The 16886-nt window shown below is 34.7% G+C and overlaps 1 protein-coding gene across 1 annotated transcript; it reads right to left on the bottom strand.

The window, feature by feature from the left end:
- Positions 1-7522: 7522 nt before the first annotated feature.
- LOC124917554 (G-type lectin S-receptor-like serine/threonine-protein kinase At2g19130) lies at positions 7523-16668 on the bottom strand. The gene is made up of 2 exons (XM_047457951.1): positions 14713-16668; positions 7523-8181 (listed from the first exon to the last, which is right to left on the bottom strand). Exons 1-2 carry the CDS (start codon positions 16592-16594, stop codon positions 7637-7639), a joined length of 2427 nt encoding a protein of 808 aa, XP_047313907.1. The 5' UTR covers positions 16595-16668; the 3' UTR covers positions 7523-7636.
- Between the last annotated feature and the right edge of the window lie 218 nt (positions 16669-16886).

Genomic DNA, 16886 nt, shown 5'->3' on the forward strand with positions numbered 1-16886 from the left:
GTTAGGTATCTGTTAGTGAACTCAGTTCCCTAATCACTTCTAATGCATGCAATATTCAAAGATTTTTGATTCTAAATTCTTTTTAATATTCTAATCAAGTTTTCAGTAGTTTATCCTTTTATGGAAAAAATACAACCCATGTGAATCGAGAAAAATCATCAATAATAATTAGGGCAAATCTCATTTCTCCTAAACTTTTTACAGGAATTGGACCAAACAGATCTATATGTAATAGTTCTAGGCAACGGCTGGATTGAGATTTCCCTTTACTTTTGAACGATGATCTGTCATGTTTGCCTAACTGGCAAGCAGGACATACCTTGTCCTTAGCAAACTGTAATTTAGGTAATCCAATAACTAAATTGTTTGAACAGATGTTGTTAATAGTTTTGAAATTCAAATGATTTAGCCTTTTATGCCATAACCATTTCTGGTCATTCTTGGTAATCATGCACATAGGATAAGAAAATTCTTTTTGCCAATTCATTTTGTATGAGTTTCCTAATCTACTGCCAGTTAACAAAGTATTTCCATCTTGGTCCTTAACTAGACATGCATGAGTTTGAAAATCAACTAACAAACTATTATCACATAACTAACTGATACTAATCAAGTTATATCACAGATTGTCTACAAGTAGCACGTCATTAATTGTTAGGTTACCATGGATAATCTTACCTTTACCCATGGTCTTACCCTTCTTGTTGTCACCAAAAGTAATCTTAGGTCCAGAATAATCTGCTATATCAGTAAGAAGTTATTTGTTTCTTATCATATGTCTGGAACAACCGCTATCAAGATACCATACAAATTCCTCAAGTCCATCATTTATTTGTACCTACATAAAAAAATATTTACAATCTTTTGGTGCTCACTTTTAGTTGGGTCCTTGGTCAATCAGTCCCTTAGGAATCCATATTTGGCATATTCTAATGGATTTCCCATTTTGTGCTGTGATTAATGCGTATATTTTTGACTTAGCAGTCGACTTTCTACTAGCCACTGATCCCTTAGCTTTTGAAGAAGATTTTCTCTTAAAACTCCTTAACTTTGAGTCAGGTTTTAGATTGCCAGACCTGCTGGTTGCTTTAACTTATTTTTTAGCCAGCTAACAGTCGGCGGAACATAAGTTATTTCATTCTTAAAAGCTACTTCTTCGTGAATAGGGTCAGATTCACTATCAGTCACACTCCCTTTAACAAAACTTATTGGCTTAAGCTTGTCATTTGCAGAGTTTGACATTTTGCATGACAGGTTAGGGTCATTACTGTAAAATCCTAGACCGAATCTAGATCTAGTAGGTTTTAATATACTAATCTGATATTTGACAGCATCTCCAGACCTTGTCCATGCACTGACAACAGAGTTTAACCTCTTGTTTTCAGATGAAAGAGTTTGAATCTGTTCTTTGAGCATCTCATTCTCAGATGAGATCTCTGCTATGTTTTGTCAAAAAATTTTGATTTAGAATTTTTGTTAGACGAAGAGACAGTTGCTTCATATTTCACTTTTATTTCGTAAAAAGAATTAGTTAACTTTTTGTACTCAATAGCCATTTTATTGAGTGCATTAGTTAACTATTCATTTGTAAATTCTGGTGTAGAGACATCATTTACCTTGGATTGGTCATCTGCCATCAAGCATGTAACGGCTTCAGTCTCTCTTTCAGCAGGATACTCCTATGAATCGCTATCAGCCCATTTGGATTTGTTTTCAACACACATGAAAACTTTCTGATCCTTCTTTGCTTGAACGTTTCTACCATAGATCTGAGTGAGCTTATCCCATATTTCTTTAGCAGAAGAACAGGACTTGATTTTATAGAAAACGTTCATGTTGATCGACTGATATAGAATGTTCCTGGCCACATTATCCAGGTTGTTGGTCATCTTGTCTTCAGTAGTCCACTCACTTCTTGGCTTCGAAATCTTTATGGGGTCATTAGTAATGATGCTCCACATATCACAATCAAGAGCAGCCAAGTGAGCTTGCATTCTCATCATCCAATATTCACAGTTATCTCTTGACGGAATAGGGATCTCATTGATGATAGACATGATTCATGATCTTTGAGCTTGAGAATAGAAACAGGGCTCTAATACTAATTGATAGGATCGACTTTATCAATAGAGACGGGGGTCTAGCGATTGATGAAGGCTTATGAAAAACGGTTTAAAAGAAATCTTGTTAGGGATTTGATTCACTTTATATTCTACGCAAACCCTTGTAAACACTTGAAACAGAATCAAGTGCAGAAATGTTTATTTAGGTTTGAAGCTTGAGATCAAGAATGAAAAGATGACAGAAAAGAACAACACAGCAATTTGTTTATGGATGTTCGGAGGAAACTCTCCTATGTCACCCCTTCTTCCAACCACCGGAAGGATTCACTATAATATACTTTGAATCAAATACAGTTTGCACGAATAACTCACTGTTGAACAGAACAGACTCTGTTCAACTTACAATATGATGAATATCACTCAGTTGAAACGATGCTTTGATTCTAACTCTCTCTTGATAAACACACAGTACAATCAGGAAAGAAGCTCGTAGTATGAATATTCAAAAGCTTGATTTCAGGGATTCTTCTCAGAATACGAATGGGAAGGATATGTGGCACTCTTCCATTGGAACGTCTTCATTGTACACAAAAGACTCTGAATACAAGGATCGTGGCGGTACACAACAGGTAGTGCGCCGAATATTCTTCAGAGATTTACCTGTAAAACAAGTAGTGGGAAGGATATTCGCTTACGTGTCATTGGTTGATTGGTTGTATCTGGTTGTCGTACTGATCTTCACTAGAAAGTGGAGCAGGAGTAGCGTAAAGCTATAGCACGTGGGTAGGCGGGTGTTAGCTTCAAGCAACTGCTTAAGCAAGGCATTAGACGTATTTCAATTAGACGACCTCGTCTAATGAAATCAAATGTCCCCGTCTAATAACAGAATCCATTAGACCACCTGGTCTAATGAGATTAGACTTACGTCTAATTGCAATCACTTTAGACTAATCTGAAAGAGTTAGACTGCACGTCTAACTTTCACCAGTTAGACTGCACGTCTAACTTTCTCTTTCAATTAGAATGCACGTCTAACTCCACGAGTTAGACTGCATGTCTAATTACGGTTCTACTTCAGACTAGTCTGAAGGAGTTAGACTACATGTCTAACTTTCACAATTTATTAGACTGCACGTCTAACTCCACGAGTTAGACTACATGTCTAATTCCGAGTCTATTAGAATGCACGTCTAACTCCACGAGTTAGACTACACGTCTAATTCCGAGTCTATTAGACTGTACGTTTAACTCCACGAGTTAGACTGCACGTCTAATTCTGCTTAGTTAGACTACACGTCTAACATCATGCATCTAATACCAAAACGGTATAATGAACCTCATTAGAGCCAAGTCTAATGAAATTTGATTTCGATACACCTGCATCAAAAACAATTAAACGTATATATAATCCATTCATCATTTCATCATTAAAATTCCAATAGTCAAACTATTTCAACACTTAGTCAAAATAATTTGACCCAACATGTACTGCACCATATTCTCCACAACAAAATAGTGTAGCAGAACGAAAGAATCGAAATATTCTCAATATGTATCGATCTTTGTTGAAAGGAATGAATATACCAAAAAGATTGGGTAGAGGTGGTGTAGTGCTTAGTCTATGTGAAAAATAGATGTCCACATGCAAAACTAGGAGAGAAGACACCTTATAGTGGTATGAAACTGAATGTCTTTGATCTCAAAGTGTTCGGTAGTGTGGCCTATGAGTAAGTACCAAGTCAGCACATGACAAAATTAGAAGATTAGAGTAAGAATTATATATTTATCGGGTATGATGAAAAATCTAAGGTATATGAATTGTTTGATCATGTTAACAAGAAATTGGTGGTGAGCCAAGATGTTCACGTGGAGGAATCAACTGCATGAAACTATAGTACCCGAGTGAGGAAGAAACAACTTTGAAGGTTATTATGCCTCCGATATCAACAACCACCGAGATTTCGGAAGATGAATTTGAGCCTCAACAATCCAGAATGAGAAGTTTGTGTGAGATATATGACACTACAAATGAATTCCATGTTGTATGTCTCCTGGATGACTCAGAAGATTTGAATTTTAAGAAAGTCGTATAAGATGAGAAATGAAGATCAATTATTGATGAAGAAATTGGGGCAATTGAACGCAATAAAACCTGGGAGTTGATCGACCTTCCTAAAGGAGCTCGACCAACTAGAGTAAAATATGTGTACAAAAAAAGATAAATGATGAGTGAGAGGTTGAGCGTTATAAGGCTCGACTTGTGGTGAAGGGGTATAGAAAAAAGGAGGGAATCGATTATGATAAAGTTTTTTCTCTCGTCACGAGAATGGAGTCAATTCAACTTCTGATCTTGTTACTTGCTCAGAACCAATGAATGATTCCACATATGGATGTGAAGTCAGTCTTTCTAAATAAAGTGTTGAAGGAGGAGGTGTACGTCGAACAACCACTCGGGTATATGAAGAGAGGGGATGAGAATAAGGTGTTGAGATTGAGAAAAGTATTTACGGGCTGAAGTAGACTCCTTGTGTCTGGATTGAGAGAATTGACGAGTATTTTAAAAAAATGTGTATGAGAAATATCAGTACAAGCATGCATTGTATACAATGAAATTAGAAAATGATATTATGGTAGTCTCCCTTCATATTCACTGGAAGCAACATATAACTGATTAAGGAGTTAAAGAAGGTAATGAAGAAAGAGTTCGAGATGACCGACTTGGGCCTGATGAAATATTTTCTTGGACTAAAAGTGATGCAGTCGGAGGAAGTGATTTTTATATCCCAATAAAGGTAAGCGCTTGAAATTTTAAAGAAGTTTAAAATGAATGACTGCAACCCGGTTTCTACTCTAATGGAACCAGACACTAAACTCTCAAATTTTGATGTAGGAGAAAGAGTTGATGCTGGGAGATATCAAAGCTTAATCAGAAGTCTAGGATATCTTACAAGCACAAGACCTGACTTAATATTGAGTGTTGGGATAACAAGAAATTCATGGAGGATCCAAGCTATACACATTAGAAGGCCTTGAAGAGAATTCTGAGATATGTTCGAGGAACCCCTTCACTTAGTCTTTTCTATTCAAAATTAGATGACTATCGATTAGTGGGTTACTCAGATAATAATTGGTGTGGTGATGTTGATGACTGAAAAAATACTTCAGGTTATGTATTCCTACTCGGGAATACGACTTTTACTTGGTTGTAAAAAAAGCAACCTATTGTAACTTTGTCAACTTGTGAGCCCGAGTATGTGGCGGCATCTTGGAGTGTGTGTCATACAGTCTGGATTTCAAATTTACTAAGGCGTTTAGGAGTGATCCGAGATGAAGGGACTGTGATTTGAGTTGATAACAAGTCAGCGATCGAGTTGGCAAAGAACCCGAGTAATAACAGAATGAACAAGTACATCGACGTCCGATTTTATTTCATCCAAGAAAAGTTAAAGAAGGAAAGGTTGAGCTGGAGCATGTTGAAAGTCGAGCTCAACTCGCTGACGTATTCACCAAGTCACTACGGACCACATTGTTAGAGAGTTGTAAAAAATTGTTTGAATGAGAGATTGGAAAAGTATTTAAGTTCAAGGGGAGATTTGTTAAATAAACTTAAATTAATAAGTTTTTGTTTTGTTTTGGATGTTTAGTATTCCTAGAGTAATAATAATGGATTTAGCGGTTAGTGGGTTAACGAAAAGATTTGTGTGAGAGACCTTTAATATGCATCATAACTTATTTTGGCATATGAAGATGCAAGAATTTGAAGAATAAAAAATTCTACCTATAAAAATTTGTAAAAATTCATTTCAGATAAATAAGAAGAAGAAATATTTTGCCTGCTAGTTACAACATTTTTATGATTCAACAAGAAGGTGAGGTTCTTTATGCATGTATCTATCTCTCTTATATTTTTATGATTCAACAAGAAGGTGGTGAGGTTCTCTATGCATGTATCTCTCTTATAGGAAACATCACTCTTTTCCAAGCTTTTCATTTGGGAAATTTGACGAAATACCCTTATAATGGGTCAAATTTGAAAAATGACCAACGCTTGATTAACTTTGTAAAAATGACATTTTCGACCTACGAAATGTCCGCCTTGCCCTTGTGATTACCGCGTATTACACTTACGCGTAATATGTAATAAGTGTATTACACTTACGCGTAATATGTAATAAGTGTATTACACGCGTAATATGTAATAAGCGTATTACACATTACGCGTAAGTGTAATACGCGCAAACTATAATATATAAACATTTTTCTATCCCATTATTCTCTCTCTCTTCTAAACAGTCAAAAAAGAAGATTGCGGCTGACGAATATGTTCGAGATCGAAGCATCTGAAACTTTCTACAAAGACAATGACCGCGAACACAGTCTCTCCTCTCATCACCTTAGTAATCCATTTCTGCTTGGATTACATCAAATGTGATATTCATAATCCATCCATTACTATTTGTATATATTTGGTGGGAGTTTTTCTTTTTTTTTTTTTAAGGTTTTTCTTGATTCTAAGGGGATGTTATATACAATGCTTTATACTCATTGTCGGCTCCTGCCTCCTAATATTATTTTTGGACATAAGTCTGAGATTTTTCAGCCTCTTCAGCTATTTGGGCAGTTAAAAAACTACCTGGATAACTGGAACAGTGAAGATCCAACAAACTTGTTCTCTCTCATTCTTGAATTCAGGTTTTCTAGTCCTCTTCTTTGTTAGCTTATTCTATTTTCTAATAGCTCAAGTGTTGTTGAATAAGTTGTATGTTTATATTATGTTATTGTAGACAATTATACATGACATATCAGAGAAAGCATGTTGAAGATGTTGATGATGATCGACTGAAGTTTGAGATTAACACCATTATGTCAAGGGAAGTAAACCCCTTTTCAACTCACTATTTTTTTAGAAAAGAATTCATAATGCCTCTGATTGTAATAATCAAATGTCTTAAATTAAGGAAAACGTAAATGGAATCTCATAGGCAATGCAAATTTTTTTCTGAAGTGATTGATATAGCAGTAACTTGTTTCTCATATCATAGGAGACTTAATCACATAGGTTGGAACTAGCACATATGAAATAACTCTGCCATGTGTTGTGGCGCCCTACTAACCCCGCAATCTAATTATTTGTTCTTTTCTTTGAGCGTTATTTAGAAACATCTTTAGTGTTAGATTTCTCATATAGATGTCCATTGAGATGTTACTTAATATGTTTATATAACTGGACTCTTTATCCGTCTTTCTTGCATTGTTTTTTTATTTTCCTATAATCTTATTGCTTCAAATCTTCCACTAGAGAAAATACAAAGCAATTTTGATTCAATTTTTTTATAAAAATTTTGATTTTTTTAAATTTTGTATCTTAATTATTTCGCTTAAATATTTGTCTTTTGCATCACACGAGAATCTTCTAGTTTTTATAATAGCTCTATTAAAAAGACTTCAAACATAAAATAACCAATTGGAATAGAAGTTACAATGGTAATTATTTAAGTGAACAAACTTCCCAAAATTCCTATATTCAAACCAAAAAAAAAAGTGTGAATTTCAAACTTAAAAATAATTCAATCTCAAACCTCCTGGGAAGATGATGAATGATAAAAAACTTGATCTTTATCCGCATTAGTGTTCGAAAGTCCATGAAGAAAACGAGGAATTGGAGGAATCTCTACCTCCACAATTCCTTCCAACATTTGAACCACTTGTGCCATGTTCGGTCTGTCTTTTTCGTTGTCTTGTATACACCAACAAGCCACCTTGCAAACTCTCACAATCTCTTCCCTATTCGAATTGTCATCAATTGTCAACCGCTTATCCAACAAACCGCCAATCTCACCACCATTATTGTTCAAAGCGTTTGCCACACGAGCCGGAAAATAATAGTAATTCCCTTCCCCTTCGTTATCAACCGACGACTCTCGGTTCCTTTTCCCCGATATAATCTCGAATAATACCATCCCGAGACTAAAAACATCGGCCTTCGGAGTTATAGCATCTCCCGATATCCACTCCGGAGCAAGATAACCTCTCGTGCCTCTCATTGTAGTCAAAACACGACTAAATTCTCGCCCGAGAAGCTTCGCCATTCCGAAATCCGCAACTTTTGGTACGTAATGTTAGATTATCTGAATTAAATCCTAATAATATATATGAGAAAAGAATACTACGATTAACATTAGCGGAAGCGTACCTGTACTCGTCATCTCTTTCCTTATGTTTGAAAGATTCTTTAGTTTTCTCTTCCTTTAGAAGTGGAATGGATCTTCCAATTGATGAGTACGTCAAATTTGTTTTCTCTCTCTGTTGATGGGGACGCAAAGAGGAAATTGAATCGTACATCAATTGGGGACCATACCGTTACAAAATAACCATAATGTTAGTTATTTTGGTTTAAACATTTCTAATTTAGCCCCTTCATAAAATTAGAAAGTTCACTTAGGTATCCTCACTTTATATTCATGACAAATACACCCATAAGCCTATAAACTTGATTTCTAATTAGATCACATTATTTTGGCTTAATTAAAAGATGACATTTGCACAATTATTTATTATAATAGTGACCCATAAATTCCAACAATCTCCCACTGGATCACGTATTACAAAAAATAAATGTAACAATCATAATGCGCCCGAAGTTTTGTGTCATCTCATTCATATGTTGTATAAACAATTTTATCAATTAACTATATCAATATAGGACCAAAGAGCTCGTCGTTGTATTTATTCACAACTAGACCCAACAATGATCACATAAATCAATACAATTAACTAACAAATCATATCATGAATGTGAGGAATGAAAATTCCATGCACGGTGATCTTTTCATGTCAATTTTCAATTGGTCCTACTTAAGTGAGATCAAACTTTTAACATTATTGTACAAAATATCTTTAAACATTATCATAACTGAAAAATAAAACATAAGTGTATACACAAATACTGTAAAGTCATAGAACAACAATGTAATATAAACTCCCACTTAAACTAAAGATCCTCAAATACTAAAATACCCATGTGAGCAGTGTGCTCATGAAAGACCTTGGGTACCAAGCCTTTTGTAAGAGGATCTGCTAACATGGAGTTTGTTCCTATATGTTCTATGCTTAATTGTCTATTTTGTACCCTTTCTTTAACAACAAGGAATTTAATGTCAATAAATTTTGACTTTGTTGTACTCCTGTTGTTATTGGAATATAATACGGCCGATCTGTTGTCACAGTACAGTTTTAGTGGTCTTTCAATTCCTTCCATAATACGCAGCCCTGTGACAAAATTTCTTAGCCATAAACCATGATTTGATGCCTCATAACATGCTATGAATTCAGCTGCCATGGTAGAAGAAGCTACAAGAGTTTGTTTAGCACTCTTCCAGGATATAGCTCCTCCAGCTAACAGATAAACATAGCCTGAAGTCGATCTTCTACTATCTTGGCATCCCGCAAAATCAGAATCAGAATACCCAATGATCTCAAACTTATTTGACCTCTGATATATGAGCATGCAATCTCTTGTTTTCTTTAAGTATCTCATAACCCTTTTGGCTGCTTTCCAATGATCTAATCCCGCGTTACTAAGATATCTGCCTAAAACTCCAACAATATACGCAATATCAGGACGCGTACATACTTGAGCATACATCAAACTCCCAATAACCGAAGCATAGGGAATCGATTTCATTTCTTCAATTTGAAGATTTCCTTTTGGGCATTGATTGAGACTAAATTTGTCTCCTTTAGCGACAGGGGTATCTAAAGGTTTACTATCAAACATTCCATACCTTTTAAGCACTGTATCAATATAGTTTCTTTGAGATAACCCAAGGATACCTCGAAAACGGTCCCGATGTATTTGGATTCCTAATACAAAAGAAGCTTCACCAAGATCTTTCATCTCAAAATTCTTTGATAAAAAACTCTTGGTTTCATACAATATGCTTAAATCATTTGTGGCAAGTAGTATGTCATCAACATACAAAATTAAAAAAATATGTTTACTCCCAACAAATTTCTGATACACACATTCATCAACGACATTTACCTCGAAACCAAATGAGATAATAATTTGATGAAATTTTTGATACCATTGACGAGAAGCTTGTTTGAGCCCATAAATGGATTTTCTCAATTTACATACCATATGCTTTGAGTCTTCCGACACAAAGTTTTCTGGTTGCACCATATAGATTGTTTCTTCAATGTCTCCATTGAGAAACGCTGTCTTGACATCCATTTGGTGAAGCTCCATATCAAACTGTGCAACAAATGCCATGATTGTCCTAAAAGAGTCCTTCGATGAAACTGGAGAAAATGTCTCTTTAAAGTCAATCCCTTCCTTCTGAGAATAACCTTTTGCTACAAGACGAGCCTTATATTTGTCAACATTACCCTTTGAATCCCGTTTGGTTTTAAAAATCCATTTACAACCAATAGGTTTCTTTCCTTCTGGTAACGTGACAAGTTCCCAAACTTTATTGTCTTGCATAGATTTATACTCTTCGTTCATTGCACAAATCCACTTTTCAGAATTAGTATCCTTCATAGCATGTTGGAAGCTGATAGGGTCATCTTCCATTATACTACCACTATCCTCATTTTCTTGAAGAAAAACTATATAATCATTTGATATAGCATTTCTCCTTTCTCTAGTGGATCGTCTTAAAAGCACTTGATCTTGAGGTTGTTGAGTTTGTTCTTCATGAGTTTGTTCAACAATTTCTTGTTGCTCTTGATTTTGAACTTGATCATTAATATGAATAATATCCATATCAATGTCAAAATCATTTGGGATATGAATCAAGTCTTCCTCAATAGGAATTGTTGAATCCAAATTATCTTCAAAGACAAAGTTATTTCTCCCATCAAACTCAATATCCTCAAAAAATATTGCAGTTCCCGTCTCAAAAATTGTTTTTAACTTGGGATCATAAAATTTATATCCCCTTGATCGTTCAGAGTACCCAATAAAATAACTGCTAACTGTTTTGGGATCAAATTTTCTTTCATTCGGCCTATAAGGCCTTGCCTCAGCAGGACATCCCCAAACATGAAAATGCTTTAAACTAGGTTTGCGACTAGTCCAAAGTTCATAAGGTGTTTTAGCAGTTGCTTTACTTGGTACTCTATTTAAAATGTAGGCTGCAGTCTTTAGTGCCTCTCCCCATAAGGATTCTGGTAAAGTCGAACGACTAATCATACTCCTTACCATGTCCTTAAGAGTGCGATTACGTCTTTCAGCCACACCATTCATTCTCGGTGAACCAGGCATGGTGTATTGTGGGACAATCCCACACTCTTCTAGGTATCTGGCAAAAGGTCCTGGACGTTGTTCACCTGAACCGTCATATCTACCGTAATATTCACCACCACGGTCAGATTTGACTTTCTTTATTCTTTTATTGAGTTGGTTTTCAACTTCAATTTTAAATGATTTGAACACATCCAATACTTGTGATTTTTCATGAATTAGAAATATGTATGCATATCTTGAGTAGTCATCTATAAATGATACAAAGTATTGTTGACCATTCCAAGAAGATGTAGGAAATGGCCCACAAATGTCCGTATGTATCAAATCTAAGACGTCATTTGCCCTTATTGCACATAATTTCTTCCTTTTAGTTTGTTTTCCTTTAATGCATTCAATACATACATTAAAGTCTGAAAAATCAATTTTATCCAAAATTCCTTCGGAAACAAGTCTTTCAACTCTATTTCTAGAGATATGTCCTAATCGCTTGTGCCATAAGGAACTTGAATTTTCATTATTTATTTTTCGCTTAGTACCATGTGATTCCACATTCAAGGTTTCATTATAAGAAGCAACTGTTTCAAGCAAATAAAGATTATCATAAGCTATAAGTGAACCAGTTCCAACAACTTTAGAATTAATAGATAAAGTTAAATTTCCATTTCCAAATGAACAATGATATCCCAATTTGTCCATACAAACAACAGAAATTAAATTACGTCTAAATGACGGTACAACAAAAGTATCCATTAAATCCAAATAGTAACCAGTACTTAATAACAATCTAAAATGCCCTATTGCTTCCACTTCTACCGATTTCCCATCTCCCACATAAATGCGTCTTTCAGCATCAATTGGTCTTCGGTAATTCAGGCAACCCTGCAATGAAACACTTATATTAGCAGTAGCACCAGAGTCTAACCACCAAGTGTTTCTTGGTACTGAAGCTAAATTAACTTCAGAACAAACTAAATTATGAAATGTACCTTTCTTAGCACGCCAAATACGGTACTTAGGACAATCTTTCTTTTGATGTCCTTCCTTCTTACAAAAGAAACAACTCTTATCAATTTTAACTTGAGATTGAGATTGAGTTCGTTTCTTTTGTGCTGGAAATTTATCATTAGCAGCCTCATTTTTCCTCTTTATACCCCTTTCTTTAGAGGTGCTTGCCAAATGAGCACTTTCAGTCTTGTTTTGCTTCAATCTCTCTTCCTCTTGTACACAAAATGAAATGAGCTCATTAAGAGACCATTTCTCCCTTTGACAGTTATAACTGACCTGAAATTGACTGAATTGAACAGGAAGAGATATAAGCACCAAGTGCACGAGTAAGTCTTCAGACATCTCGAGTTTGAGTGCTTTCAACTTAGAAGCAACATTAGACATCTCCATGATGTACTCCCTTATGTTTTCCTTACCTTTAAACTTCATAGAAATTAGTCTCTTTAAAAGAGTGCTAGTTTCTGCTTTATCACTTTTCTCAAAGTACTTTTCGATTTTGGCAAGGAAATCTTTGGCATTGGTTATCTCATCAGATACCGCACCCCTAAAAGCCTCAGGTATGCCACGCTTTATGATCATAAGACTCAAACGATTAGAACGTTCCCACTTCTCATATATTCTCTTATCATGAGAGTTACTATCATCCGTAGTAGGAGTGGGCTCATCCATTCTAAACGAAAAGTCGATATCCATGCATCCGAGAACAATAAGAATGCTCTCTTTCCAATCCTTAAAATTACTTCCATTAAGGATCGGAATTGAATTAGCATTAGCAGATACAGTAGCAACAGCTGTACTCATAAAAAAAAACAAAATAATAAATTACATTAATAACATGCTCATGACTATAATATTAAGTAACAATTAAATTCAAATTATGATTTATCCCATCTCAAAATACTTAACACAACATTAATATCAAGTCTTTGGACAGTAATATTAATTGTTAATAGTATTTTGTTGTAATGATCAAACATTAATAATAAGACATGTCAAATAATAAAATCTATCTTTGGATAGATTAATTATTCACATAAATATGACTTTATAATTATTACATGTTTATCATCACAAGTATTTATGTAATTCAGTCAATTAATTATCAATCTTTGGATCAAATAATATAATCACATGAATTACACAATACTTACATTCAAAATTTTATTGAATCAATTTCAACAAACATTGTCACTTTGGTGATTATTTGTATCAATGAATACAATTCAATTAATGAACTATAATATCATTAATTTTGAATTTAAATGTCATATATATTATTGTATATAACCAAAATCAATAATATATTATTTTCTGAATAAACATATTATTTTGTTTTGATAAATGACATATAGTTTAATTTAATTTTATTATGAAATAAAATAAATTATACCTAATAAATTATATATTCCTCAATTCTCTCTTAAGATTTATAATATATTATATATTATATCAATCAATAATCTAAATAGTCGACTTAAGAGAGAATCTTAATATCCCTAAATTTTATCAACAAACCATTCCTCTGTTTAACCTAAATCTTTATATTTTCACCAAATTTATATGAAATTATCACAAATTAATATATATATTCCTAATAACATGCTTTTATTATCAGATATAAATTACAATGCATATTACTTTCATGCATATAAATTGTAAATTGCATGCATATAATTTCATATTAATTTTATGCATATAAATCTGCATATATCTAATATAATTTTCTCCTCGCATAATTATCTACACCGATATAATTTATCATATAATTAAATCTGTATATTATATCGATATAATTTATCATATAATTAAATCTGTATATTATATCACATCGATATAATTTCTCACATAATTAAATATGCATATATATCTATCCCTATATTATTTCTCACATAATTAAATTAGGATGGCTCTGATACCAATTGTTAGATTATCTGAATTAAATCCTAATAATATATATGAGAAAAGAATACTACGATTAACATTAGCGGAAGCGTACCTGTACTCGTCATCTCTTTCCTTATGTTTGAAAGATTCTTTAGTTTTCTCTTCCTTTAGAAGTGGAATGGATCTTCCAATTGATGAGTACGTCAAATTTGTTTTCTCTCTCTGTTGATGGGGACGCAAAGAGGAAATTGAATCGTACATCAATTGGGGACCATACCGTTACAAAATAACCATAATGTTAGTTATTTTGGTTTAAACATTTCTAATTTAGCCCCTTCATAAAATTAGAAAGTTCACTTAGGTATCCTCACTTTATATTCATGACAAATACACCCATAAGCCTATAAACTTGATTTCTAATTAGATCACATTATTTTGGCTTAATTAAAAGATGACATTTGCACAATTATTTATTATAATAGTGACCCATAAATTCCAACACGTAATTCTCGTCCAATAATATGTTTTCCGGCTTGATATCGCAATGTATGATTCGATCTCGACAACCCTCATGAAGATAAGTGAGCCCCCTCGCCGTGCCAACCGCGATACCATACCTCGTTTTCCAATCCAATAAAAAGGAGTCATTGTTAAACAAGTGAGACTCTAAGGAACCCTTTGGCATATATTCATAAACCAATATCCTTTTCGTGTTTTCCATGCACAAGCCACGAAGACGGACGAGGTTTACGTGGTGTACGTTTCCGATCGTGCTAACCTCCGATCGGAATTGTTTCTCTCCTTGTTTCATATTCTTGATCACTTTCACCGCAACATGAAATGAATTCGTCGATTGCGATATTGTGCCTTTGAAAACCGAACCGAACCCTCCTTCTCCTAGTTTCTCGGAGAAGTTCTTTGTCGCGGACTTCAATTCCCCCAACTTGAACACGAACAACGAATCCTCAGCCGCGGATCTAGATACTTTTCTCCTTCTCGACATCAATACTAAAAGAAAACCGAAACCGCTGGATATGACAACGAACCCCAAAACCGATCCGACAATTATCCAAACCGTTAATTTCCTGATCCCCGCCTTCTTTCCTTCCATTTCAGTTAACTCCATAAACGTTTTAACATAAAGAACTCTCCCACTTGTATCACCCTCAGACAATTGTCGAAGTCCGAACATTTCCTCATTCCAAATCAAACACCCATTATCGTAACCATAGGCATTACACGAACAATTCCTCAAACAAGCCAATCGACATTCACTAACACTCCCAACCGCCATAACCAATTCCGAGTTCACCGCATAACGTATATCCCTTACGATCGAAAACCCGGATTGGCTGCAATTCAATTCCCTATTAGCAACGTCCCTTACACACCCTTCCGAATGATCTCCCAAATCCCAATTGTGTTGATTACTTGGCCTGAATCCGATTGCGCAAGAACAAACGGGTAAATTCTGACTACATATACCAAACGAGCCACAATAACGGTAAACTTCGCATCTTTCGGGTGGTCGAGTCCATAGTTTACTCCAATCTTGAAACCCTTTACTCTGCCAAACAAACTGTTCTAACTGACCATTAAGACCGATAGAGAATCGAGTAAAAGCAGAGCTAATTGCAGATTCATAAGTGAAATAGCTTTCATTTTCATTCGATACATAAGTAATGTTCTTAACATAATAATCCAAAGCTATTTCAGGGACATATTTGAAAACCTTCCCATCCCATTCACCACTTTCCCAATACAATTTCGAATGATTCCATAACAGAGCATGGCTACTACTTGGCTTAACCTCAACAGAAAACAAACTAGAAGCCGGATTCTCCGAGTTTCTCCATGAACATAAAGAATACGTTAAATTTCTAAGTTTACTAAACCCAACTTTCCCACCCGGAAGCCAATGATCGGTCGGGTAATCGAAACTCTGCCAAATAAACTTAGCAGAATCCGATGTATCCAGAACTACTAGGTTACCGTTATCAAGAAGGGTAACCCTGGTTGGGTTTTGTAACGTTGAGATGGAATTTGTTGACCAGATAATGGATTTTGATTGGTTTAGAAGAACTAGGTTTCCGTTTGGAAGAAGTTTGAGTTGGGAAGAAGATGGGTTTGAAACGGGACGCTCTCTGTTTGCAACCCATACAACGGTTTTGTTTTGAAATTGTTTGTAGTACCAGATTCCTATGTAGTAGTTTTGAGAGTTACCTGGCGTGAAGAACCCTAACTCGAATATTTCGCCGGCGGAGATTAATGTTTTGTTACCGGAGAGAGATTGCCCTAATGAGATGGAATCTGATCCTTTACAGAAATGGGTTGTGAAGAAAATGTGGAAGAGAAGGAAAGAACACCAGACAATTTGATCATGTCCCATTTGAGGATAATAGATAAGTTAGTAATAGACTAAACCAGACCAAGTTTATATAGAATTTGTTTAGTAAAAACTATCAACTTGATTAACTTATAATCAAGGTAGACTAATTGTCAAGTGTAAATAGAATTTTGAAGTCAAAAAGCTAAGTATTGATTGACCACTATTGGTAGTTGGTGATTCAAATGAATGATAATATTAGAAAGGCCACAAGAATTTAATGCACTCAACCAAAATTATGGATTGGAATTTGGAAGTTGAAACTTGCCAGATTTATATTGGTAAAATTTAATAC

The sequence above is a fragment of the Impatiens glandulifera genome, unplaced genomic scaffold, assembly GCF_907164915.1.
Source record: "Impatiens glandulifera unplaced genomic scaffold, dImpGla2.1, whole genome shotgun sequence".
Classification (NCBI taxonomy): Eukaryota; Viridiplantae; Streptophyta; class Magnoliopsida; order Ericales; family Balsaminaceae; genus Impatiens; species Impatiens glandulifera.